This window comes from Boleophthalmus pectinirostris, unplaced genomic scaffold, assembly GCF_026225935.1.
Source record: "Boleophthalmus pectinirostris isolate CB_2022bp ecotype Guang Dong unplaced genomic scaffold, ASM2622593v1 HiC_scaffold_4, whole genome shotgun sequence".
In the NCBI taxonomy this organism is placed as follows: Eukaryota; Metazoa; Chordata; class Actinopteri; order Gobiiformes; family Gobiidae; genus Boleophthalmus; species Boleophthalmus pectinirostris.
The window spans coordinates 28,905,404-28,931,571 of record NW_026571353.1 but is presented as its reverse complement, the minus strand read 5'-3'; the positions used below and the strand labels follow the sequence as shown (position 1 = coordinate 28,931,571).

General features: G+C 38.8%; 1 protein-coding gene across 1 annotated transcript in view; it reads left to right on the top strand.

The window, feature by feature from the left end:
* The window catches only part of dock8 (dedicator of cytokinesis 8), a 176,461-nt gene that overhangs the window by 95,957 nt on the left and 54,336 nt on the right, over positions 1–26,168 (top strand). Inside the window, exons 23-33 of the mRNA XM_055161427.1 lie at positions 1,563–1,652; positions 2,338–2,433; positions 3,986–4,135; positions 4,389–4,502; positions 7,371–7,526; positions 11,051–11,184; positions 16,767–16,930; positions 18,464–18,615; positions 23,860–24,042; positions 25,126–25,252; positions 25,337–25,424. Coding sequence (XP_055017402.1) covers positions 1,563–1,652; positions 2,338–2,433; positions 3,986–4,135; positions 4,389–4,502; positions 7,371–7,526; positions 11,051–11,184; positions 16,767–16,930; positions 18,464–18,615; positions 23,860–24,042; positions 25,126–25,252; positions 25,337–25,424 — 1,454 coding nt within the window. The remainder of the gene's footprint in view (positions 1–1,562; positions 1,653–2,337; positions 2,434–3,985; positions 4,136–4,388; positions 4,503–7,370; positions 7,527–11,050; positions 11,185–16,766; positions 16,931–18,463; positions 18,616–23,859; positions 24,043–25,125; positions 25,253–25,336; positions 25,425–26,168) is intronic.

Here is a 26,168-nt window from a genome sequence, read left to right as displayed (position 1 = left end):
CTCAAAGCACCGCCTTTCCTCTCCCCTCACAGCCTTGCTCTGTGTCTCTCATTTAATAACTAATCTGCAGATAAAACTTTAATTTATGACATACAAGAGTTGTGTTAAAGCCTTTTCAAGACCGTGTTCAGTTTGTGTTGATGTGTGGGTTGGACCTGTGCCAAAAGACGTGCGTTGGCCTTAAGTCTGAAATCATTTTGCTGAAGCAGTAACTATCTCCTGGAGACAAATTTCTTTCATTTAGATAAAAATAAATGTTCTTTACCAATGTAAAATTAGTACACTAAATAAAAAATAATCGCTGACTTCTTGACAGCAAAAACATTGTTAATTGCAGATTTAAATGATAAACAGATATGATATGAATACACCCCAAAACAGAATAAACCAAAAAGGCGTATCCTCATTACACATACGTTTTTTCCCGCTATTTTCCCAGCTACTATCTCTAACCATCCTCTGGTCTACTCAAATATTGTATAAATAGTTTATCATATACACAAACAGGCTCTAGTAAATTCCTCGCCTGCTTACTGGTGCACTCAGCAGCCTCACAGTACATTAGGTAATGTAATAGGCCGCTCGACAGCTGCTCTAATGAATCCATCCATCTCCTTTAATGTGACGGAGATATGCGTGTGTGTGGATGGGTATTATCACATTCTGGGGACCCAAATCAGTACACACACACTCAAATCAAAATCCTCACAGTCCTCATAGTCCTCATGACATAATTATATGTTAAATATTACATCAACAACAAATAAATTACTGTTTAGGTTAAGTAGCAATGAAACTTTTATTCTGTCAACCGGACAAAAGTGAAGACATTTTGACCATTCATCCACGTGGCTTCTTCAGTTCCGGTCGGGTTACTGGTTGGACACTGCCATAGACTGTATATATAAATGGACATAACTAACGCACTGGCTGCCACGTTCCAAACTGAAAGTTCGCATGACCTTGGCTCTGACTCTTGACTTACATTGGAGTATTATGGCCCCTCTATCTGTTCTATCTATCAACTGCTGTGGGCTTTGTCATTTTGATCTTAAAATGTTCATATTAACCCATTCTACGTGATTCTGGTGTTTTGTTTTTTTTTCACTATTGTGTCCATCATAAAAATCCTATGCATAATATAGAGCCCTTCTCCAAACTTGCTTCACTTGAGCTACGCCGAACGCTATGAATGACGTCACACTCGTTTAGTCCACGTTTTTATACAGTCTATGGACACTTCCATCTGTCTGAATGGAGGAGCTGAGTAACTAACTACCACACATGTATACAGTATAATTATAAACAAATTATTAACTTGTGTCCCATCAGCACTGGACCAGAGCTGAAGAAGCTGTTAGGATGACTGACAAAGCATCTTCACTCTAAAATGTTTGTTCAGTTGACAGAATTTTCATTTGGAACCTATGGACGATTGAGGGATTACACAGATGGGTTAAGCTTTGGCAAGTAGTGACCAAAGTTAGAATTGGTCTCCAGGAAGTGAATGTCAATGTAATGTTCCCAAGAAGCACAGAAAACCAACATGTGTGTGTGTGCAGGGTCACAACATCGCCGGCAGCCGCATGTCGACCTACGTCGAGGGGAACAACCAGAACGCTGCAGGGAGCACCAGGCCGTCCAACAGGAAGGTACGAACCACTGCACAATACAATATACGAGTTTAAAAATATAACATCAGCAAAAGGTTTTGACAAGAGCCTTATAATATATTCTGTTTTTCCTCTTATTGAATGTTTCACCAGTTATTAATTCTCTTGAAAAAAACAAGTTCTGCGTTCTATATTTTATTTAAGTAAAACAAACCAACTAAACTAAATAAAAATAAAGACATCTTATTTAGTTTTCATTGAATAGTTTCAAATAACCACATACATCTCTCTTTAAATATTTTGTAGATCTAATTGGTGTATTTTCTTTGGTCAATTGGCATAATCATTAATTACAGTGCTTCATGAATAACACAAAATTAACTCAAAAGAGAACGAAGGGCTTAAGGCTGAAGTTTAACATGTATTTTGCCTAACAGTCTAAGCATATAGAATATAAGATGGTGGGAAATGTATTTACAGACAAAGGTTAGACTTTAAATAAACTGCCTGAAATCAATAAAACTATTTAAAGCAGGTTATCGCAGGACACGAAACACTTCCCACCGGTGTCCACCAGAGGGCAGTACAACACAGATATTTCCAGTGTGTGAAATTTTTCAACCATACACTATCAGCTCTCCTTCAGACTGGCTTCAGATATATTATAACTTTCTAATGATGTAATGTGATTTCATAAGTGAATAAACCCGTGTGTCTCCTGTAGCTGTTCCACGAGGAGCTGGCCTTACAGATGGTCGTCAGCACCGGCGTCTGCAGAGAGAACTCCTACAAATATGCATGGTTCTTCTTTGAGCTTCTGGTTTGTATTTTAGATAAACCAAATACACTGATACCTGCATGAAGGATACTTGAATCTAATTAAAGTATGTGTATTTTTTTAAATCACAGTACAATAACTGCAACTACATGTCTGTCAGAGTTAGAGTTATCCGAAGTAAACCTGGTTAGAGGGGGTCAACATACATATAATTATTTGACCCACATTATGTTGAGGAGGAATGTACATAGTAAACCTGACTCTTGTGAGCTTTAAGCCATGTTATAATATTGTTGCCTCCTCCAAAACATACCCACAGTTGTGTTTTGTTTCATTCACATATGTTTGAGTAACCCTTTACGGTAAAATGGTAAATGGTCACATTTTTATAAAGCACTTTTCCACCTTCAAGGCTCTCAAAGCGCTGTACAACAAGGAACCACTCACCCATTCACACATACATTCATACACCAGTGTACACAGACACTCAATTTAATTTCTCTTCAGCGACTAGGTCAGGAATCAGAATACACTAGACTGTTTGCAAGAACCCTGGAAGTCGTAGACCGCACACTGGCCAATCAGCGAAGAGCTGTGAAGCCATGACGTCAAACTCAAGCACCTGTCTGAGTCCCTTTTGTGGAACAGCACAACAGTAAACAAAGCGGTCGAGATGGATGTAGATGAAGACAGACATTCTGTGTTGGCAACGATTCCTGAGATTTAAAGCCAGAACAAAAAGAATGTTTGGTGAATTTTATCAAAGGAAAATACGTTATTGCCCTTCTTACTATGGGATTTAGAGCATTATATACGTCACGTCCAAATTACAGCGATTGGTAAAATTTTAAGAAGTACCCACCCACCGTCAGGCGAACGAATCCTAATACTGCGAATTCAGTGGATCTGACCGCTCAACCAGTGATGTTTTTTATGCTAACCTTCGGCTCAGTGGACGAACGCTCGACCAAATGAGCTACTGCCCTCCTATTATGATTAGTCTGTCTACATTTCCAAAGCTCAAAATGCTCTGTTCCACCTTGTGATGTCATGAAGCGGCAGTTTTCAAGTTAACAGCTACCTTTTGCCTTTTGTTTAGTAGAGTTGTGCAATTCCAGGGCTGAAATGATCCAAATTATTCTAGTGAAGGTGTATGGAGTATAAAAAACGCAGTGGATCAATTTCTTAAACTTAGACTTAGACAAACTTTATTGATCCACAAGTGAAATTATTTGGACACAGTAGCTCACAATATAAAATAATAATAAGAGAGCGAAAATATAAATGGTAATAATAAATTCTTAATAAGTAGCAAAAACGGCAGCAAGAGACAAGTATCAAATAAGACATAATTATATAAATGTAAATGTATAAGACAAAATAAAATAGAAAGATTGTTCCTGTGTTAAACATAAAACGAAACACAACTCCAGGTCTGTTTGTGACGAGGAAACAACATTATAACATAAATCAAATAAATGGCATAATGTGGGCCCTTTAATATTAGTTCATATCTTGATTGTGACCTCTTTTAGCGTTCAAATCCACCCATTATATTTAAAATGTGAAAATGACTTGCTGGTCTGGTTGACAGGTGAAAAGCATGGCTCAGCATGTCTCCCAACTGGACAAACAAAACGTCCCTCGGAGAAGCCGCTTTTCCGACCGCTTCAAAGATGACATCACCACCATCGTCTCCGTGGTTACTGCGGAAATTTGCACCATTCTGGTCAAACAGCAGAAGGTAAATAAAAATAAACTCAGATAAGATAATCGCAATTACCGAATATTAGGTTTGTCAACAGCTTTACCAGAGGAGCTTTGGTTCCCTTGAGCAGGTGTACATGTTGTCTATGTCCTCCAAACAATAGGGAGCTTACTGTGCTAATTATATTTGCCTATGTGGTATCAAAAACTCAGCTTGCACAGGCTCACGCGCAGCCAGATCCAATCAGAGTGTTCTGCTGATTGGTGTTTGTTGATTGCTGTTGTTTCAGGAGGTGGAACAAGCGGAGAAAGTCAACATCAGCCTGGCCTTCTTCCTGTACGACCTGCTGTCTCTCATGGACCGGGGATTTGTGTTTCTGCTGGTGAAAAACTACTGCAACCAGGTATAAGATTTCATCATTTGATTTAGCATTTTGGTTTGTAGATTCATAAAATAAAGGTAACACTCAAGTTTAGGGACCACATACTAATAGCCAGTCAATAGTAAAATGTATAATAATAACTGCTTAATTACATCTTTGTTATTAGTTTGTGTGCTTTTAATGCTTTTTTGTCTAAGGCCATGTATTACACCATTAAAGTACCACACCAGCCAAAGAAGAAAGAAAAAAACATATATAAATTGCACCAGATTATAAGTCGCACTTTTTGGGGGAATTTATTTTATAAAATCAGTGACCAGGAACCGACATTTCATCTTGAAAGGCAAGTTACAGTAATAACAACAGAATAGAAAACAACACTGTTAATGTAACATATGAACAGTTCTTCAGATAACTATAACATAGACGTCAGAAAAGAACAAGTTTACCAAACTCTCCATTCAATCCTTCATCCTCGGTGTCACTTCTGAGCAACTCCGCCTCCTCTGGGGGTAAATGGAGCCCCGCTTCCTCTTCTGCATAGCATCACACTCAGCATCAGTTCCAGTTAGAATTATTCCAGCCGCTCCGGATCCCGACAGGATGGGTTCAGTGTCACTGAAGTCTGTGCTTTGTCGATCCATCCATTGACTTCCAGGAAAGTTGCATGGCTCACTCTCCTGGTTCCCGTGAAGCTGTGTTCTCCATCCCCACATCCCGCCAGTCCCTCACAAGTTTCTCGCTCACTTCAGACTTTTTTTCTGCTGCTCGATTACTGTTTTTGGCTGAATATTTCACTACTTGCAGCAGGACAGTGGCTTTTTCTGCAGGAGACATGCGCAGTAGAGCGAAGAGACAGTGGTGCAGGAGTAATAGGAGGAGCAGATACTGACACACAAGCATAAAACGCCCTCTTGAGGCTGTCAGTATGAAAATTTTAATATATAAGTCTCAGCTGATTATAAATCACAGGAACAAAACCTGTGTCATAGTTTAATCAAAATTTAAATAGTCACAGTTTACCACATATACAAGATACTATAACATTGCCTGCAATAAAACTAAATATCACAGCTTAACATTTTAGTTTCCATTAATACTGTAATCAGGGTAACACCAAAAAAAAAAACTAATATGAATATAGTGTCTAAGTGGTCGGAGAGGGCCAATTTCACAGATTGGCAGCCTTGCTTCTGTCAGTCTGTCCCAGGGCAGCTGTGGTGACAATAGTTTCACCACCACCGAGTGTCGAGTGAAAGACTGATGCTCTGTGAAGCACTTTGAGAGTCTTGAGAGACGCTAAACAATTCCAATGTGTTGTTATCATTACCAGGGGTGTGTTTTGAATCTCGATTTGAATCTTGATTTTAAGCAGATCAATGCAGTGGTCTTCTGGGCACTGTTTCTGCAATCAAAACGTTCCAGGAGCCATTTTCAATTTAATGGTACTGACTTGAGACACTAGGATATAAACTACTCTGAAGTCCACAGCCAAAGGGATATTTGGTTGAATCTCTTTACGATGTTTTACAACGTTTTAGCATCAGGGTGGGGGGAAAATGGCGATAAAAAAAAAAAAACAGAACAGAAACAAAACATAAATATTGTGTCTACTGTAATGTCAACTAAGAATACATATATTTTTTGACATAATAAAGTATAGTTTTTTAAAGTTCAGTCCCAAATGTATTTATTCTGCATGGGTTAGAGCAGGAGTGTCCAAACTTTTTTCATCTTGGGCTACATATCTAAACAAAGATGAAGGAGAGGGCTGATCGAGAGCCGCAGACTGGTGCTCAATACAGTGAATAATTTAAATACCGTATTTTGCGGGTTATTAGGCGCGCTCATAAGCCTCCAACCTCATCAAAAAACGTCTGCGCGCCCCACAATCCAGAGCGCCCTATACACGAATCCAGTCGGGTGTCTCAGCACGACTTCAGTAAACTACAGCGAAAAACACCCGAAGCCACACTCATCACTCCACGCAGACGAGGAACGGAACGGAGGAAAGAACCGAAAAAGCGAGTGCAGTGTGCCACTTCTAGACAAAACTGAACAACTGAGTCACTGCGAACACGCCGACAATCCGTTGGTCCCAGACAGCACCTCCCTACACGCCACAACTGAACAAAGCCCAGAGTCACCGCGAACGCGCCAAACAAAGTCCAAGTGACCCTCTGAACTGTTGTGTTTCATTTAAAGTCCTTTGTGGTTTATTTTTGAAAAAAGTTTGAATATAGACCATTCTATGGCAGTGCGTTTTATAATCCAGAGCGCCTAATAGCCCGGAAAATACGGTATGTGCATGTTTAACACGTTAGAATGACCTATCAGTCTTTATTCTTGCCAAGATCCTTAAAACCACACACACACATTAAATATTCACTTTATCAAGGTAGATTTTCAAAAAACTTGAAGTAAAAAGTTAATTTTTTTATTGATCCAAGATAATTTGGGCCAGTTCACCTAGAAGCCTGAGGGCCAAGAAAAATTTGTCTGAGGGCCGCATTTGGCTCACAGGCCATAGTTTGGACATGCCTGGGTTAGAGAGAAACGCAATTTCAGTTCCTTTATATGTCTAGTACATGTGAAGAAATTGACAATAAATCTAACTTTGAACTTTTGAACAAAGGGAGGAGATTCAGAGTTCATTTACCCTGGTCTTTTTTACTAGTTAACATCATTATGGGTGATTATTATGCCCCTGATGTCTCTTGGCCGTCTCTCTTTCAGCATAGTTAAGCACCTGATTAGCATTTGAACATATCTTAATTCTAATGACAATACTTTTCACCTTAATCACTTTCATTCACTATTAGGTTCACATCTTCTTCTTAGATTCATTTCCCTTTCTAAATATATTCTCTACGTGATCTTTCCTTGTAGATGACGTCCAAGAGCGTGTCCATGCCCACCCTGATCAGCATGCGTCTGGAGTTCCTGAGGATCTTGTGCAGTCACGAGCACTACCTGAACCTGAGCCTTTTCTTCAGCAGCCCGGCCTCAGCTCCCGCCTCCCCCTGTCCGTCCATCTCCTCTCAGGTCTGTCAACACGCCACTCACAATGATCACCCGTCCTTTCACTCACTCTCCGCGCCACCGTAATGTCCGAGATGGTTTTCAAATGTCGGAGCAATTTCTGTATCACTTATCTCCCTGTGCCAAGTTTTCTCGTTATGATAACATGTATTTCTACGTATTTTTAAAGGAACTATAGGTAAGATTTTGATTTTAAATTCCATAAACATCACCTATCCGTCTATCTGTCTGTCTGTCTATCAGTCTAAGGCGCTGACCCAGTTTCAGTTGTGATACTAGTATGTTTTTGGCTATTTTTAGTTTTTTTTAGTTTATAGAAATTGGGTTGATTATAATAGTTTGCATTTCTTCATTAGTAACTGTATGTTTGACCCAAAAAGTATTAATTACACACGATAAACACATAAATTAAACCTTCATTTCAGACAGTTTTCTTTATAGTAGAGTGAATAGTGGAGTGAATTATGATAAACGTACTTTTAAAGAAACTATTTGTAAGTTTGTAAGATGTAAGCTTCATTTCAGACTTGAGGGGGTCCGTATAGAACATTTAAAACAAACAAAAGTCACTCAGTCAGTCCTCTGCACCACCAAAATATCCAAGATGGTTTTCAAATGTTGGAGCAATTTCTGTATCACTTATCTGTGCGAAGTTTTTCCTCTGTGTATCAGGTTAAGGCACTGACAACCCAGGTTCAGTTGTGATTGTACAGTCGTCCCTCGCTATATCACAGTTCACCTTACGCGGTCTCGCTGTTTCGCAGATTTGTTTTAGTGCAATTTTGCATGCTTTTTTCATTTTCACAGCGTATGAACGTGTATTCCGTATTACGGGCGGGTAGTAATAACACACGGGTGGGTCAGGACTAAACCAGGACTAATCTTGGACTTAAGAGAGAGAACACTGAAGCAGGGTGTCTGCAAAGCGTGTGGTAAGCGTGTCGCGCTTACCTCCGTGAGGTCTGGAGCTCTGCACCGGTCCTTTCTCCTGCAGTCACCTCCGAGCCCGTCCCGACAGTGAGTCCTGTTTCAGTTCCGGTTTAGTCCTGTTTCAGTTCCGGTTTAGTCCTGTTTCAGTTCCGGTTTAGTCCTGGTTTAGTCCTGTTTTAGTCCTGTTTTAGTCCTGTTTTAGTCCTAATTCAGTCTTGGTTTAGTCCTCCTCTTCAGTCCTGCAATCAATCCTAGGTTAGTCCTGGTTAGTCCTGGGTTAGTCCTGGTTTAGTCTTGGTTCAGTCCATGGCGTATGCAGAGCAAAAGTTTGATATAATCTCGGGTTGACGGGCAGGTGTGGTGCTGTACTGCCCGTGCAGGACTCTGCGCTGTGGGACTCCATTACAGAATAAATTAATCTTCGGTTCGTTACATAAAGAAGGAGGAAAAGAACATGAGGACGACAGCAGCTATAAGTTTTAAGAAGGATGCAAAAAGGGCTGTAACTGTCCTGTCTGAGAAAAGTGTATAAAGTGTGTGGTGAGGGGGTTTACAGCCTTAAAACAGATATAATAATTGTAAAATATAAAACTGACTACTTTGCGGATTTCATCTATTGCGGGTTATTTTTAGAACGTAACCCCCGCGATAAACGAGGGACCACTGTCGTACCTTTTTAAAAAACGAACGCTGGCTACAGTTCCTTTAAATGGATGTTTTTTTTTTATATTTCCCATATATGAGTGGTTCGAGAGTTTTACGTGGAACAGACAAACAAACAGGAGGAGACACAGACAGACGCTCCTTGCATTAATAGATAGATTATAGAAATGGGGCTGATTATATAATAGTTTAGCCCAGGGGTGTCCAACCTGTAGCTCGGGAGTTATCAATAGTTCTCCAGCCCCTTTACAAGTAGCTCGCCAAAGGATTTCTAAATTATGTATTGTGCTTAATCACTAAAAGCTGATTATCATTGTAAATATGTCATTGTGATGCCAAAGTTGTGCAGTAATGAATTGATAATGGTTTATCTTTACTAGACATCTAACCATACCCCATCTAAGGCTTGCTATAGCCCTTCCACTTTCTCAATTTCTTGCGACTGCTAAAATGAGTAGCTCTCTGGCGTTGTCATCTTGTAAAGGTAGCTCACCAGAGGAAAAATGTTGGAGACCACTGGTTTAGTCTGTTTGAGGCCAGAACATATCAATCTGATATGACAAATACGTTCATTCAAGCTTGATTATGAGGAAGTCTGTTTTGGACATTTAAAAAAAGACAAATGTCACTCAATAATAATTTCCAAGATGGTTTCCAAATGTCGGAGCAATTTCTGTATCACTTATCGTCTGCAAAGTTTTCTCAGAGTTTGATGCAGTGAATTATGTTAACATGTATTTCTTCATACCGACAACCCAAAACAGTGATAATAACATCATTGATTTTGTGTATTTTTATTATAGAAATGAGGTTAATTATAACTCTTTACTTTTTTTCCCCTTAATAACTGTTTATCAGCTTCTGAACTGGTTAGACTCACGCACACTTTATTGATCCACAGCGGAAACTGCTTGGACTCAGTTACATGTTATTTTACATCTGCCACAGGTACAGGTGAAAAAAATCTAATAAACTTACAGCAAATAGTAGCTTTCAATAGCAAACAGGGGAGTCAAATATTAATCCATTTATATTAATTAATGTTAGGGGTGTAATGATATCCAAGTTTAACGATAAAATATTTATTGGGATATCGTGGGAAAGCTCACGATATAATGGGGAGGCTCACGATTAGGGATGTAACAATATCCAAATTTCTCAGTTTTCACAATATACATCTCACAGTATGATATTTATTGCAATATTTTGTGGACACTAATATGCTACTTTTTCCTCTTAAAATACCTTGACAAGGCTTAATCCAAAGAACTAAACTTAAAAGTGCTTAGAACTGTTATTTCTTCATGTAGTCTGCACTGAAATGGAGCAAAGGATCATGGTCTATGTAGTTCCCTCTGTCTTCTTTTAGTTTTTGCTGCACCATAACTCTTAATTTAAGCAAAGAAACTTGTAATTCGATATATTGTGATGGTCCACGATATTATTGTGAGAACTTTGACGATACGATATCACAATATTTCAGTTATTGTTACATCCCTTGTTAATATTAGAGTGAGTCTTCTTGCCCCGGGTCCCCAAATTTCTATCAACAGGCCTGATAAAATGCAAATATCACAAAAAAAGACATTCACCTTTGCTATCATCGCAACAACCCGATAACAAAAGCATTAAATATACTGTACATATGATCATTTATAGCATACATAAATAAATATATAATGTAAAATCCCATGTTTCTTCAGATTTTTCAGTATTGCTGTTTCATTGAAGTGAGCCACTACAGCGCTGTGTGGTGGTGTTTTCTTTTTATTTTCCCAAACTTACAAGATGTTGATTTGACAAACGATTTGATGATTTCAAAGAGGAAATGTTTACGCTTAATGTTGCTGAAATATTATGTCTTGCTGCGTGTTTCTTTGATACTTTGTTTTTCTTGAATCAGTCTTTTAAATAATTCCTTCTTTGTATTTCAGAGTTCTGGCAGTTTCCAGGAGCAGCAGAGGTTCTTGGCTCTGTTTGAACTCTCTCATGAGTTTAAACAGCAGCACTATCTGACCGGTCTGCTCCTGACTGAACTCAACGCTGCCCTGGACATGGAGTCAGAGGGGTGAGATACTGGCTGCACTCTGCTCATTCCAACACACACACAGACACACTTAGACAAATCATCACTGTAATGTAAAGCCCCATTCACACATTGCTTCCAGTAAATTGGCGAGAAAACAAAGACTGTTTATATAAATGGACATGGTTAACCCGCTACCCGCCACGTTCCAAATAGGAAGAGAACATGGGGGCACTTGCGGCTCCATTGACTCTGTTTCCAATAGACGCATCAAGAATCTCGGACTTCCGATCATCGCGCAATGCAAACTGGGAAGGATTTTCCGAAAAAGTCAGCATCAAACCGCCATGTTTGTTTTCCCAGTGGGATGCGTCTGTTGACAAAGCCCATCTTTTCAAGTCTTTTGAAACATATCGCTTTTGTTTCTGGTTCTGATATTGTCATATTTTAGTTTTGGGATTCGGACATTGTAATTATGTGGTTGTTGGATGTCCTAACAACGGAAAACGGCTCAAGAAATTTGTTTGCGAACTCCATAAATGCAAAAGGGAATCAGATCTGTGTGATGGCAAACCTCTGTTCAAACTGTTTCCCTTCCCAACGGAATTGAAAAATTGTGAAAGGTGAAGGCGATGGGCAGTATTGATCAACAGGAAGGACGAAAAATGAAACCTTTGACTGCCTAAATCATCCCGTGTTTGCAGCGAACATTTTGTATGTAGAGCGCCCTTTTGCATTTATGGAGTCCGCAAACTAATTTCTCAAGCCGGTTTCCGCTGTTAGGATCCAACAACCACACAATTACAATGTCCGAATCCCAAAACGAAAATATGACAATATCAGAACCAGAAACTAAAGCGATATGTTTCAAAAGACTTGAAAAGATCGGCTTTGACAATAGACGCATCCCACTGGGAAAACAAACATGGCGGTTTGATGCTCACTTTTTTGGAAAATCCTTCCCAGTATGCACTGCACAATGACCAGAAGTCTGAGATTCTTGATGCGTCTATTGATTTTACATTGAAAAATTGTCCCCCTGTCCCCCCTGGTTCTAAGTTTGGTCTGGCTCTAGGACCTCAGAGCGCGAGCAGGGGTCTAAATTTTGATGAGGTCCGAGACTTACTGTGGGGCCAGTCCAGTCAACTCTTTAAAAACAATCAATAACATCTTAAAATCAACTTTAAAATGAACTAGAAGCAAATGCAATGACGCTAAAATCGGGGCAATGGGCTCACGTTTTTTGGTTCCAGTTAAAAGTCGCGCTGCAGAATTTTGGACCAACTGTAAGCGGGAAAGTGCGCGGTGGCTGATGCCAGAGAAAAATGCATTACAGTAATTTAAACGAGAGGAGATAAAAGCGTGCGTGATCTGTTCAAATGATTTAAAAGATAGGTTTAATTTTAGATAAAAGCTGAAAATGATTTTTACAACCGCATTCACTTGTTTGTCAAGTTTTCTGGCTTTATTCACACATAAACTTTCTCAGCGTATTTGTGATTTATCATTTATTGGAAATTGATAAATAAAAAATCCAAATCCACTTTATTTATATAGCACATTTTACAAACAAAGCAGTTTCTAAAGTGCTGCACAGAGATCATAAAATGAAGACAACAAAAAGGTGAATTGCTCAAATTTGGTCATACCAAAGCTAAGCAGGGCCACAGTGGGGCACCAGTCGCAAAAACTGTTGCTGTGTCCTTAGGCAAGACACCTACACCCACATTGCCTAGTATGAAAGTGGTGTGTGCGTGAGTGATGGTGGTGGTCGGAGGGGCCGATGGCGCAGATTGGCAGCCTCACTTCTGTCAGCCTGTCGCAGGGCAGCTGTGGCTACAATACTGACTTACCACCACCAAGTATGGAGTGAATAAACAATGAACTGTAAAGTGCTTCGGGTATCTTGAAAAGGCGCTATACAAATGCAATGATAAATAAATAAATAAACAACAACAACAACAACAACAAATAAAATAATAAAAAAAAATATAATAATAATAATAATAAAAAAATAAAATAAAAATAATAATAATAATAATAATAATAATAATAATAATAATAATAATAATAATAATAATAATAATAATAATAAATAATAAAATAAAATAAAATAAATAAAATAATAATAAATAATAAAATAATAATAATAATAATAATAATAATAATACCAGTCCTAAAACAATAAAACCAATAAAAAGCAAATTAAAGCAAAAAACATAAAATCATAAAATAGCAGTAAATAGTAAGAATAAATAAATCAAATCAAATAATATAGAATAAATAAAAGACACAGAGGACCACACAACTCACGCGGTCTTAAAAGCCAGAGAATAAAAGTGGGTTTTAAGATGAAACTTAAAACTCTCCACTGTGGGGGCTGTTTGGACGTGGAGGGGCAGAACGTTCCAGAGTCTGGGGCCGACCACAGATAAGGCCCTGTTCTCCTGGTTTTAAGTCTCGTTTTAGGCACCACGAGCAGGAGCTGGCCCTCGGATCTCAGAGCGCGCGCAGGGGAGTAAATCTGGATCAGGTCCGAGACTTACTGTGGGGCCAGTTCATTCAAAACTTGCACGAAAATGCGTGAAAGCAGTTCTGGTTTTGTTCACACACGACTCGTTCTGGCAAAATGCAGGTCAAACCCAAGGCTGTAATCTTGGGTTTCAGAAGTTTAACATTTCAAAACTAAATATTATATCTTTGAATTTTCCACCCTCCTCAGAATGGAGCCATTTAACAAGAGCTGAAACTCATTAATTCATGGGTTTCAGTTTCTTTTTATATAATTTTGCTCTGGATCAATAAAATATGTTTCTAAATCCATGTATCATTCGTTCATTCGTTTTTCTATATAAAGCCAAAAATAAGAAAATGAAAAAACAACTATTTTCTTCATTATTTGTCTCCAAAACTCAAAAGAAAAAACAGATAACGATTGATTTTTTCAGTTTTCGATTTTGTGTTTAAAGTAATTGTTTCCTGTTTCCGTGACTTAAACTGCGATGCCGGACTTTTGCGCCACGTACGGACTGAGACCAGGGCTTAAACCAGGACTAAAACAGGTCCGGGACCAAACTGGAACCAGACCGGGACTGAGACCAGGACTTAGGCCGAGATCTGACCAGAGCTGAAACCGGAACTGAGGCCGGGACTGAGGCCAGGGACCAGACCAGGACTGAAAACGGTTTAGTCCTGGTTAGACATGGTTTAGTCTTGGTTTAGTCCTGGTTTAGTCCTGTTTTACTCCTGGTTCAGTCCTGGTTCAGTCCGGCATCGCAGTTTAAGTCACGTAAACGGGAAACGGCTATTATCCGTTTTTTCCATTATTCATTTAAACACAAAATTGAAAACTGAAAAAACAAATCATTATCTGTTTTTTCATTTTGGTTTTGGAGACAAATAATGAAGAAAACAGTTGTTGTTTCGTTTTCTTATTTTTGGTTTTATATTGAAGAACGAATGAACGAATAATACACGGATTTTTCTATATGCAACATTTTTTGTCTTGAATTGTTAGTCGCTATGACAACAGTCCTACCTTTTCATCATTCTGAAACCCATGGATCGGTTGAGTGCACATTTTAAACATAATTTCCGATGCAGGGCAGGGGTTTGTAAAACTCTATGGAGAATCAATGTTTTTGGAAGATTGTTTTTGAAACTTTTATCCACAAAATGTTGAACCTTATCATTATTTGTTAGGGATTGTCTCCACAGACTTGTCATATTAATTGCATGGCTTAAAGTGCTTTCAACTGACAACAATCATGTCTTTGGGGTTGAATAATGGCACCACTTTCTGAAGCTATTGTGGAAAAAAATAATTCACTTTTGTTTATTTATGCTGACTGAGTAGACGTTAGTGCCAGTTTGTGTTTCATGTGGGCAAGTAATTACACAGATATTAACCATAAACCAGGTCAACAAATTTTATACGGTAGGTTTTTATGATGTTAGGAATTTCTAAGGGATTTCGAGACTAAGGAATAGACTCGATAATCAAAATTGTTTATGCCATTTTCAACATTAAATCAGTACTTTCTTTTATATTACCATGTGGTCTTATATCTCAAATCTTAATCTTATACATGTTCTGACACAGCTCAAAATCATTCTCAAACTATTCAGGAAAGGTTCATTTGTGTCCAGTGGATGTGCCTTTTTTAGTAACGACACCTGTTCAAATGAGTATCTAGTTTTAATATTAGTTTAAGTATTGATTTGTGTCAGATTTTCAGCCCTAACCAATCCGTGTATCATTCGTTCATTTGTTCTTCAAAATAAAACCAAAAATAAGAAAACGAACAAATAACAGTTTTTGACATTATTTGTCTCCAAAACCAAAATGAAAAAACGGATAACAATTAGTTTTTTCAGTTTTCGATTTTGTGTTTAAATGAATAATGGAAAAAGCGGTATAACGGCCGTTTCCCGTTTACGTGACTTAAACTGCGATGCAGGACTGAACCAAGACTGAACCAGGACTAAAACGGAACTAAACCAGGACTGAACTAGGACTGATCCAAGTCTAAATCAGGACTAAAACAGGACTAAATCAGGACTAAATCAGGACTAAAACAGGTCTAAACCAGGACTGAACCAGGACTGATCCAAGTATAAACCAAGAATAAATCAGGACTAAACCAGGACTAAACCAGGACTAAACCGGCGTCAGTCCTGGTCTGATCCCGGTCTCAGTCTCGGTCTGGTCCCTGTCTCAGTCCTAGTCCCGGTCTGGTCCCGGTCTCAGTCCCGGTCTGGTCCCTGTCTCAGTCCTAGTCCCGGTCTGGTCCCGGTCTCAGTCCCGGTCTGGTCCCTGTCTCAGTCCTAGTCCCGGTCTGGTCCCGGTCTCAGTCCCGGTCTGGTCCTGGTCTCAGTCCCGGTGTGGTCCCGTTCTCAGTCCCGGTCTGGTCCCGGTCTCAGTCCTGGTCTGGTCCCGGTCTCAGTCCTGGTCTCACTCCTGGTCTCAGTCCTGGTCTGGTCCCAGGTTTTAGTCCTGGTCTCAGTCCTGGTCTGGTCCCTGTTTCAGTCCTGGTCTCAGTCCTGGTCTGGTCCCGGTTTCAGTCCTGGTCTCAGTTCTGGTCTGGTCCCTGTTTCAGTCCTGGTCTCAGTCCTGGTCTGGTCCCGGTTTCAGTCCTGGTCTCAGTTCTGGTCTGGTCCCTGTTTCAGTCCTGGTCTCAGTCCTGGTCTGGTCCCGGTTTCAGTCCTGGTCTCAGTTCTGGTCTGGTCCCGGTTTCAGTCCTGGTCTCAGTTCTGATCACCTGACAGTTTACGTTGGTGGGCACCTCCAGGCCCGTCCCGACACTCAGTACTGGGTCAGTCCTGGTTTAATCCTGTTTTAGTCCTGGTTCAGTCCGACATCGCAGTTTAAGTCACTGAAACGGGAAATGGCCAGCCTCCATTTTTTCAATTATTCATTTAAACACAAAATCGAAACCTGAAAAAACAAATCGTCATCCGTTTTTTTCATTTTGGTTTTGGAGACAAATAATGAAGAAAATAGATGTTTTTTTTTTTGTTTTTTTTTCGTTTTCATATTTTTGGTTTCATTTTGATGAACGAATGATACACGGATTACAGCTTGTACTTACTGTTTATATTTGTGTATTTGTTTGTGTGTGCAGAGCGAAGGTGCAAAGAAAAGCCATTAATGCTGTTTACAGTCTGCTGTGCACTCACGATCTGGACCAACGCTGTGTGAAACCTGAAGTCAGAGCTAAAGTGGCTGCTCTCTACCTCCCTCTTGTGGGCATCATTATCGACTCCACTAATTATCTGGACTTCACTGGTACAGTACACACATTTTACTGCTTTTTTAGAGTACAGTTTTATATTCAGGCCTGACATCGCCCACCATTATATATGTTGCAATGTGTTTAATATTAATTTTGGAGTAATATTTTCACTCTAAATGTACCTTAGCAACAACAGTGGTGGAGTTAGCAATTTGGGGGCCCTAGGCGAATTTGAGTTTGGGGCCCTCACTATAATGCACAGTTTTTGTTTTGTTTTTTTAATAAATGTATTGTCTGTTTTTCTCCATTGTTCTTGAGACATGCACATCTCTATTTATTTGAGTTACGGTGGATTGGAAACCAGAGCTGAAAGTAGATTTTTATTTTTTTGCTAGTACAATTACATTTTTGTTTACATCCATTACATATGATTATTATTATTTTTCTTATGACTATTGTAAAAGTAAACTACTGTTATTTAATGTCATATTGAGAGAAAATCAAATTGTTCTGAAGCCTCAGCCATTCGTGTCACTGAGGGCAATTGTTTGGGGGCCCCTCCAGGTTTGGGGGCCCAGTGCAGCCGCCTGATTTTGCCTAATGGTAGCGCCGCCTCTGAGCAACAAGACTAGCCCTCTTTTAAAAGAAATTGTATGAACATATAACTGAATGATAATTAGTAACACTTTATATTGACTACACTTTTAATAGCCTTAATAAAGCACGACCAAAGATTTAATTAGTAATGAACAAATAGTTTATTAATTACTATTCATTTGAGATTGAGATTTTAGTTAAGGTTGGTAACATAAAGCTGTGGGAACAAAGGTCCACTCCATTCATTAATCTCCTAACCTTTCCAAGTCGGTACTAAGCCTGAATCATTCTTAATAAATTATTTGTCTGTTCATTATTAATCGAGTCTTTGTTCATGCTTTATTGAAGAGGGGGTATTATACAAAATCGACTTTTTGGATTTTTCTACCAAATTATAACATTGTTCTTTCAGCAAAAACGTGACTGAAGAGGTTTTGGATGTCATCAATGTATGTCTGAGCAATCTAGCGATCTCTCCCGGGCCCTGTTTGAACCCTCCTTACTAGGGATGTAACAATAACCAAAATATCGTGATACTGTATCGTCAAAAAGTCTCACAATAATATCGTGCTCTGTCACAATATATTGAATTACAAGTTCCTTTGCTTAAATGCGCTTATGAACATCAGGAACTACATATCCCATGATTCATTTCAGTGAACATGAAGAAATATGTTTTTACTTGAATTCTTGGGATTATGACGTAATAATTCGCACCAAAATCTTGTCGAAGTTTTTTAAATGGAAAAAAGTGTCCTATCTACAATTATATCAGCCTCTCCAAAATATCGTAATAAATATTGTACCGTGAGATGCATATTGTGATAATATCGTACTGAAAGATTTGGGTATTGTTACATCCCTACTCCTTACGATTAGACTTTTATGAACACTCAACAATGAACAATTAAATATCTGTGGTCAGTCTTCCTTTACCCAAACCATATTTTAAACTTAACAACTTTCTTCACATCTGTTCACCTGTGCAGTTTGTGACAGCCGAGGCGGGAAAAACAAGTCTGGGGGACCGGACGATGACCTTGAAAACATCCCGCCCATCAATCAGTCTGTTGCCATGGCGATCGCCGGGAACCCCTTCAACACCCTCGGCCGCAATGTGCTCGTTTCCATGGCGTCGATGGTAAGATATGGTTTTATGATTGGACGTATTATGAAAAATGCTGAAAATAAGAAAAGTGCATATGACAGGTTAGAGTATAAATTTCATAAAATGTAGCTAAAATACTTTATTTTAGATTTAGAACCAAAAATCGTGCCTACTTTCTCTAGTTTTGGTAAAATTTTTACTTTCTGGTTGGACATGGGCAGCAGATATGACATAAGTAGTGGTATTTTCATGACTGCGACCATCTAATTTACAGTCATAGTTATGATTTGACAACTAAAAATACACATCAGTACCTTTGTTTTGATGAATCAATGTATAAATTGTCAGAAAAATTTGTTCTTTGAGTGTAATTGTTCCTTAATCTTTTCTCTTTTTTCTTAATTTTGCATTTTGTTGACACAGGTAGGGATTTTCTTTAAGAACATGGCACTATTTATTCTATTTTCAGCTATTTTATTTAACAAAATCTTCACAAACTGACAAATGACTGGTGTATACGTATTTACCATATTTTATTTTTTAATAGCAAATTTTCGAATACTAAAAAATAGCGAACCATATACAATACAGTCAAAGTGGTAATAAATTGTTAAAACTAAATTAAGGCAAGACAATAATAGAATATCAACAAATACAGGTGGATTTAAAAGCTCTAGTTTATTTAAGTAAATCAAAATCGTTCAAAAGGACACAAGAAAACCAGCCTCTTTACTTTCAATTAAGCTCAATGATTTAATTAAAAGCTTGAGGTCGATTGTTCTTTTCTTAAACAGCATTTGTGAATAAAATGGATATACCTAAAAGCAGTAAATTATTGATACCATACCCAGTCTCATTATTAACTCTCAGAATAAAAATTTAACTTCTTTACTGGTTCGAGGAACAAACTGAATCCCCCTGACTGAATATCAAGCCAAAACTGTTGTACAAAATCACACAATAAGAAAAGATCTTCCATCTCCTGTGTCCCTAAACGCACATTTACTGCTCTCACATTTGAATCTTTGTTTTTGGAAATGATTGGTTGGATATATTTTATTCAAATACTGTATAAAAATTGTAGCTTTCACTTTTATAGGAACTACGCATGCACTATCCCACAAAAAGAAGTGATAAAACTGTCATATGCACTTTAAGACTTGTTTTTGTTCAGTGATGGGAAGAAAATATTGAAAATGTGTTTAGTTATAGAATACTGAATACTGAATTAAAATGTATTTTGCTACATACTTTTGATACATGGTTCAATCAAAGCACTGTATTCTGAATTTAAACACGCTATATAGGATTAAAAACATCTTAATTTTTGTTTCCCAGTTATGGATTTATTTATAGCTGATCAGAGAAGAAAAAAATCACACTTGCACACGCCACAAGAGATATGTTTTATATTTTTCTCTGTAATATTAAGCCGTTCAAAGCCTAAATTATGTGATCAGGTTCCGCCATGTATGTATTTCTTCGATTTTAGGAATGTAACTATATCCAAATCTCTCGGTACGATATTATCACGATATGCATCTCACGGTACAATATTTATTGCGATAGTTTGGAGAGGCTGATGTAATTGTAGATAGGATTTGGTGTGAATTACTGTCATAATCTCAAGAATTCAAGTAAAAAAAATATTTCTTCAAGTTGCCTGCGCTGAAATGAATCATGGGATATGTAGTTACCGATGTTTAATAGCTAGTGCTACTGTAAAACAATGTATTTAAGCTAAGGAACTTGTAAGTCGATATATTGTAACAGTCTACGATATTATTGTGAGACTTTTGACGATACGATATCACAATATTTCGGTTATTGTTACATCCCTAGTAACTACCACCAAATAAAAAAATTACCGTACTCTAATACAGTTACTAGCGGTGTAACGATATCCAAGTCTCACGATACGATATCATCACGGTGTGAACCTCATGGTACGATATTTATTGCGATATCGTGGGAAAGCTCACGATAAGGGATGTAACAATATCCGAATCTCTCAATACGATATTTTCACGATATACGTCTCACGGTACAATATTTATTGCGATACTTTTTCGTCTTAAATGCCTTGAGTGCGTAGAACTGTTATTTCTTCTTGTAGTCTACACTGAAATGGTGCAAAGGATCATGGTCTATGTAGTTCCCTCTGTCTTTTTTTTTTGAGCTATTGCTGCACCATAACTCTTAATTTAAGAAAAGAGACTTGTAATTCGATATATTGTGATGGTCCACGATATTATTGTGAGAATTTTGACGATACGACATCACGATATTTTGGTTATTATTACATCCATAGTAACTACCACCAAATAAAAAAGTAACTGTACTCGAATACAGTTACTAGGAATGTAACAATATCCAAATCTCTCTGTACGATATTTTCACGATGTACATCACACGGTATGACATTTATTACAATACTTTTTCCTCTTAAATGCCTTGACAAGACTTTATCCAAAAAACAAAGACTTAAAAATGCTTAAAACTGTAATTTCATTTTGTAGTCTGCACTGAAATGGAGCAAAGGATCATTTTTTTTGAGCTATTGCTGCACCATAACTCTTAATTTAAGAAAAGAGACTTGTAATTCGATATATTGTGATGGTCCACGATGTTATTGTGAGAACTTTGACGATAAGATATCACGATATGAGCATTCAGGATACATTTTCTTGGTACATGTATTCAGTTACTTCCCAACACTGCTTATGTGTTTATCTACATGTGGGCGATCGTATCTGAGAGTGCCAAGCTCTTAACAGGTGAGCTGCACTGAGGTAGACTGATTAGCTGTCAACACGCCGCACACTCTCCATCCATCGTGAAAAAATACAACACACACACTATACATACACACACACACCCACACAGAGCGTATACACACCCCCACACTCGCACACACCCGCACACTCTACACACACATCCACACAGGAAATGTTTTATGGGCAGACTCGGCCATCATAAGTGAACAGGGCTGTCCTCTTTGACAAATACATCAATCAATTGTAGCTACAGCAACAACACGGCCACTTAAAGTCAATGCGGCTGTTCGGCTCTCATATTCCACAACAACTCTAGTTATTTCTCGTTCTTGAGCGGAAAAAATGTGCCCATTTCATCGCAGGGCTGTTGGTTAAAGATGCCGTATCGGATTTTGTATTTGATTTAAAATGGTTTGCAGTGGTCCAGCGTTATTCCTCACTTTGCCTTATGCATTCCAAGCTTCCTGATTATTCACCGCAATTAGTTTGTAAGCCCCGTGGTGGTAACGGTAACAACAGCCAGCATACTAACGCGTCCTGTCGGGCCCTATCGCAGCAACGGGGCCCAAGATGGATTCTCGTGCTTTTGTGAATTGACAAATATCGCTAGAATCCATCTTCCTGGGCAAGGTTATGCAACAAAAATGTGTACGGTGAACTGGGTTTAAAGCATAAATCGCAAATCTAATCCCACAAAACTCTTGAAAAACTCATTATTATTCAAATTAACCTGTAGGAACAATAAAGTATATCTTACCTGAGCATTGTGCACGTCTCACGCTGTGTTTTTGACCTATAATCCTGTCTGACCCATCAGCCAACTCACTGGTTCTGCTGAAGTTTGGCCCGTTCTAATAGGGGTTAAACGCACTGCAGATTAATTTAGCTTCGTTGCTGTAATGATGAATAGTGGCTATAGTGGGCTGCTGCTGTTTCACTGTGTGGCAGATTTGATGAATGTAGCCATTAACCTCCTGGAGCTCCAGTGTCCCACCTTCAACCTGCCTCTCTCGCTCTCTATTTCACCGCAGAACAAGACCTAGTATAACCAACACCTATACTGTACTTATGTCTAGTGCCCACATTCGTAACAGGTAAATTAAGGGTAGCGATGTTGGCAAAAAGTACTTCTGCTTTTGATTCTGTCTTGGTTGATGCCTGCACAAACATCTTAAAAGTACTCTGTGTAGCCTGATTGTTTTAAAAATGTAGAATCACAACTGAGTCTGGGTTGCCAGTGTCTTCAGCTGCATGCGGTATGAATAAAAGCTCTAATTTTCACTAAATGGACTGGCCAAGACTCATTTGCAAGCCCAGAACCTCCAGAGGCTGCACTAGCACTGACTAATGATTGGCTTCAGATGCTGGAGTTTTGATAGTGAGGATTCAGATCAGAGAGAGGCATTTTCGGTTTAATTACCTGGATTTCAACATTTGAAACTGGCAGCCAGATGTGAGGAAGCTCATTTTGTTTTCTGACTGGATAATCTTACTGAGAACCAAATAGCCAAATTATTACATAAACAATTATGTCCAGTGTATGACTTGTTTTTCAGTAAGAACAATTTTTAAATTGGCTGTATTTACCTCAAATCTGGGGACACAGAATACAGATTAAAAATAACAAATATAAAATAGCTACAACTTAAATGTCAAACCGGGGGTGTTGGCAAAGGTGAAAACAACCTGCACAGGCTCATGATATCTGCAGTACTGTCCTATAGTGACCAGCGACATGAGGGACCAGGACTGAACCAGGACTTAACCAGGTCGAAACAGGACTAAACCAGAACTGAACCAGGACTGAGTGTTGGGACGGGCCCGGAGGTGGGCCTGTGTAGACTGTCAGGTGACCGCAGGTGAAAGGACCGGCCCAGAGCTCCACACCCCACAGGGCTAAACGCATCGCCCGATCGCGCTTTGCGGACACCTTGCTCTGCAGGCTCCGGGTTCTTCCCCTTTCTCAAGTCCAAGATTAGTCCTGGTTTAGTCTTGGTTTAGTCCTGGTTTAGTCCTGTTTTAGACCTGGTTTAGACCTGGTGTAGTCCTGGTTTAGTCCTGGTTCAGTTCTGGTTTTAGTCCTGGTTTAATCCTGTTTTAATCCTGTTTCACTCCTGTTTTACTCCTGGTTCAGTCCTTGTTTAGTCCTGGTTCATGTGTTGTAGACTGTGGTTTATGTTCTTTAGGTGAATATAAACGGTGTTAATGTTAAAACATAATTCTGCGTTAATTAAAAAAATAAAATAAAATAAAATATTACAGATTTTTACTGGGGTGGAGCCTTTATGTTTCTACTGAGAGTGATTTTGTTTTTTTAAATAAGAAAACAATGTGTATTTTGACATGTCAAGTTGAGTATATGACTTAAAAAATCCCCACTACACCACTTCTACTAACCACTGCATCTCTTATTTATCTCAAATAGAAAAATGAGTTACAAGTTTCTTCCAGAATTTCAAACTTTCTCTTTGCTTCATTTCGGTCTTTTTGTTTTTCCAAGCAGGGCAAATCCGTAGCCACGTTGCCCGCAGACACCAGTCGAAACCTGCTCGTCTGTTTCCTTTGGGTGATGAAGAACGCAGACCTAAGTTTGATCCAGCGCTGGACGGTGGACATGCCCCCTTCACAACTCAACAAACTGCTGGAGCTCCTCACCATCTGCCTCTCCTGCTTTGAATACAGGGTAAGTTTACAGCCTGTTTAAAGACTCTATATAATGATATTTTCTGATCTATGTTATATTCCAACTTGTGATGTCATGTGGTAATACAAGAAGTGCTGCACTGTGTTTTTAAACTCCATACACTTTCACTACAATCATTTGGATAATTTCAGCCCTGGAATTGAGTATTTTGAGCTTTGGAGATATAGAGAGACTAATAATAAATGGTTACTCAAACACACTGTTGGGCAAGTTACTTCACAACTGTAATGCATTGTTTATTACTTGTTACTGTCATTTCAAAGTAATTTGTTACATTACAATATTACTGCATTTAAAAAGTAAGACATTGCACGACTATTGTATTACTTTAAAGTTACGCTCACCAAAATAACTGTCACTGATTGTCAAATAACAATCAGTGAGTGAAAATGCTGAACTTTTGCACCATATATAGGCTTAACCAGGACTGAACCGAGGACTGAACCAGAACTAAATCAGGACTAAACCAGAGCTGAACAAGGACTGAACCTGTACTGAACCAGGTCTAAACCAGAACTAAACCAGGACTAGGACTTGGAATCTAGGACCGCCCCTGAGAGAACCCCAAGCCCGTGGAGCGTGGTGTCCGCAAAGTGCGATCGGGCATCAGGTGCGATTAGCCCCGTGGAGGGTGGAGTTCTGCGCCGGTCTTTTCGCCTGTGGTTACCCGACGATCTACGCAGTGATTTTAGGGAATTTGTATGAAGAAAAACAAAAAACCTCCCACTTCAATCCAGGTTAAAAATGCATTATAACACGCATTACTGACATTTGTACTGAGTAAAATATTACTATTTTTTTTCCCTGTAATGCCTTATATTTACTGAGTTACAGCAAAAAGCAATGCATTACAGTAATTTGTTACTTTTATAACACTTGCTCCCAACAAGATGTTTTTGTCAAAATATATTTAAAAAGATCTTATGTACAATGGAACTAACAGTTTGACTTGTCACTTAATCACTGACTCGTCCACTGGAAAAAGTCAGTTGCACCTGTAATGTTGATGACTGAAATATAAAATGTAAAATGGGCCATAAATTTAAAATATGTGATTTTCAGGGCAAGCAGAGCACAGACAAAGTGAGTGCTCTGGCGCTACAGAAGTCCCAGCAGGCCAAGCTGCAGCTGGAGGAGGCTCTGCTGAAGGGGGCCGGGGCCAGAGGGGACATGATGAAGAGAGTTGGAGGTAAAATTTCACCTTTTCATAATGTTTGAATTATACGTGTGACTTGATTTAAACCTTAAAAATCTGTTTCAATTCTGTTCACAGGCATGGACAAAACCTTGAGCTATGGAGACAACCGACGCTGGAGGAAAGACCTGACCCAGTGGAGGCAAACCAATGATCGACAAGATAAGTAGGTCGAGTTTAGAATGATCTTTAATTGTCCTTGAATTTAAAGCTACACTATGTCACATTTCTGGTAGAGGATATGCCACCTGCTTGTCTCCATGGGGATGTTATTACTTTGCCTAGAATGTGCCTCAGTCTTAAACTTATCTAACAAGCATTTATTCATTACAGTGGTCCCTCGTTTATCGCGGGGGTTACGTTCTAAAAATAGGCGCAACCTGCAAATTAATCAGCTTTATTGTTATATACGTTTTAAGGCTATAAATCTCCTCACCACACGCTTTATACACTTTTCTCAGACAGGACAGTTACGACCCTTTTTACATTATTCTTAAAACTTACTGCTGCTGTCGTCCTCATGTTATTTTCCTCCTTTTTTATGTAACAAACCCAAGATTAATTTATTCCGTAATGGAGCCCTACAGCCAGTCCAGAAGTCCAACTTTTTGTGCGATGGTTTGCATCTTCCTCTGCCTTTTGGTGCGACCGCAGGAGCCTTTGTCAATGCAGAACGTTTCATCGACATTGTGTGTTTTGTTGGGGGAGAAAACTTCAGAATCACACTGCTAGAGATCGAAATTTTTGTAAATTTGTCAAGCTGAACGCATTCTGTACTGTACAGGAGACACAGCACGGAGGAGATTGATTGACAACGGTCTACAGTCCCTCAGCCAATCAGGACGCAGGGGGAGTAATACAATGTGCGTTCATACGTTGTAAAAAAAAAAGAATGCAAAATTGCACAGAA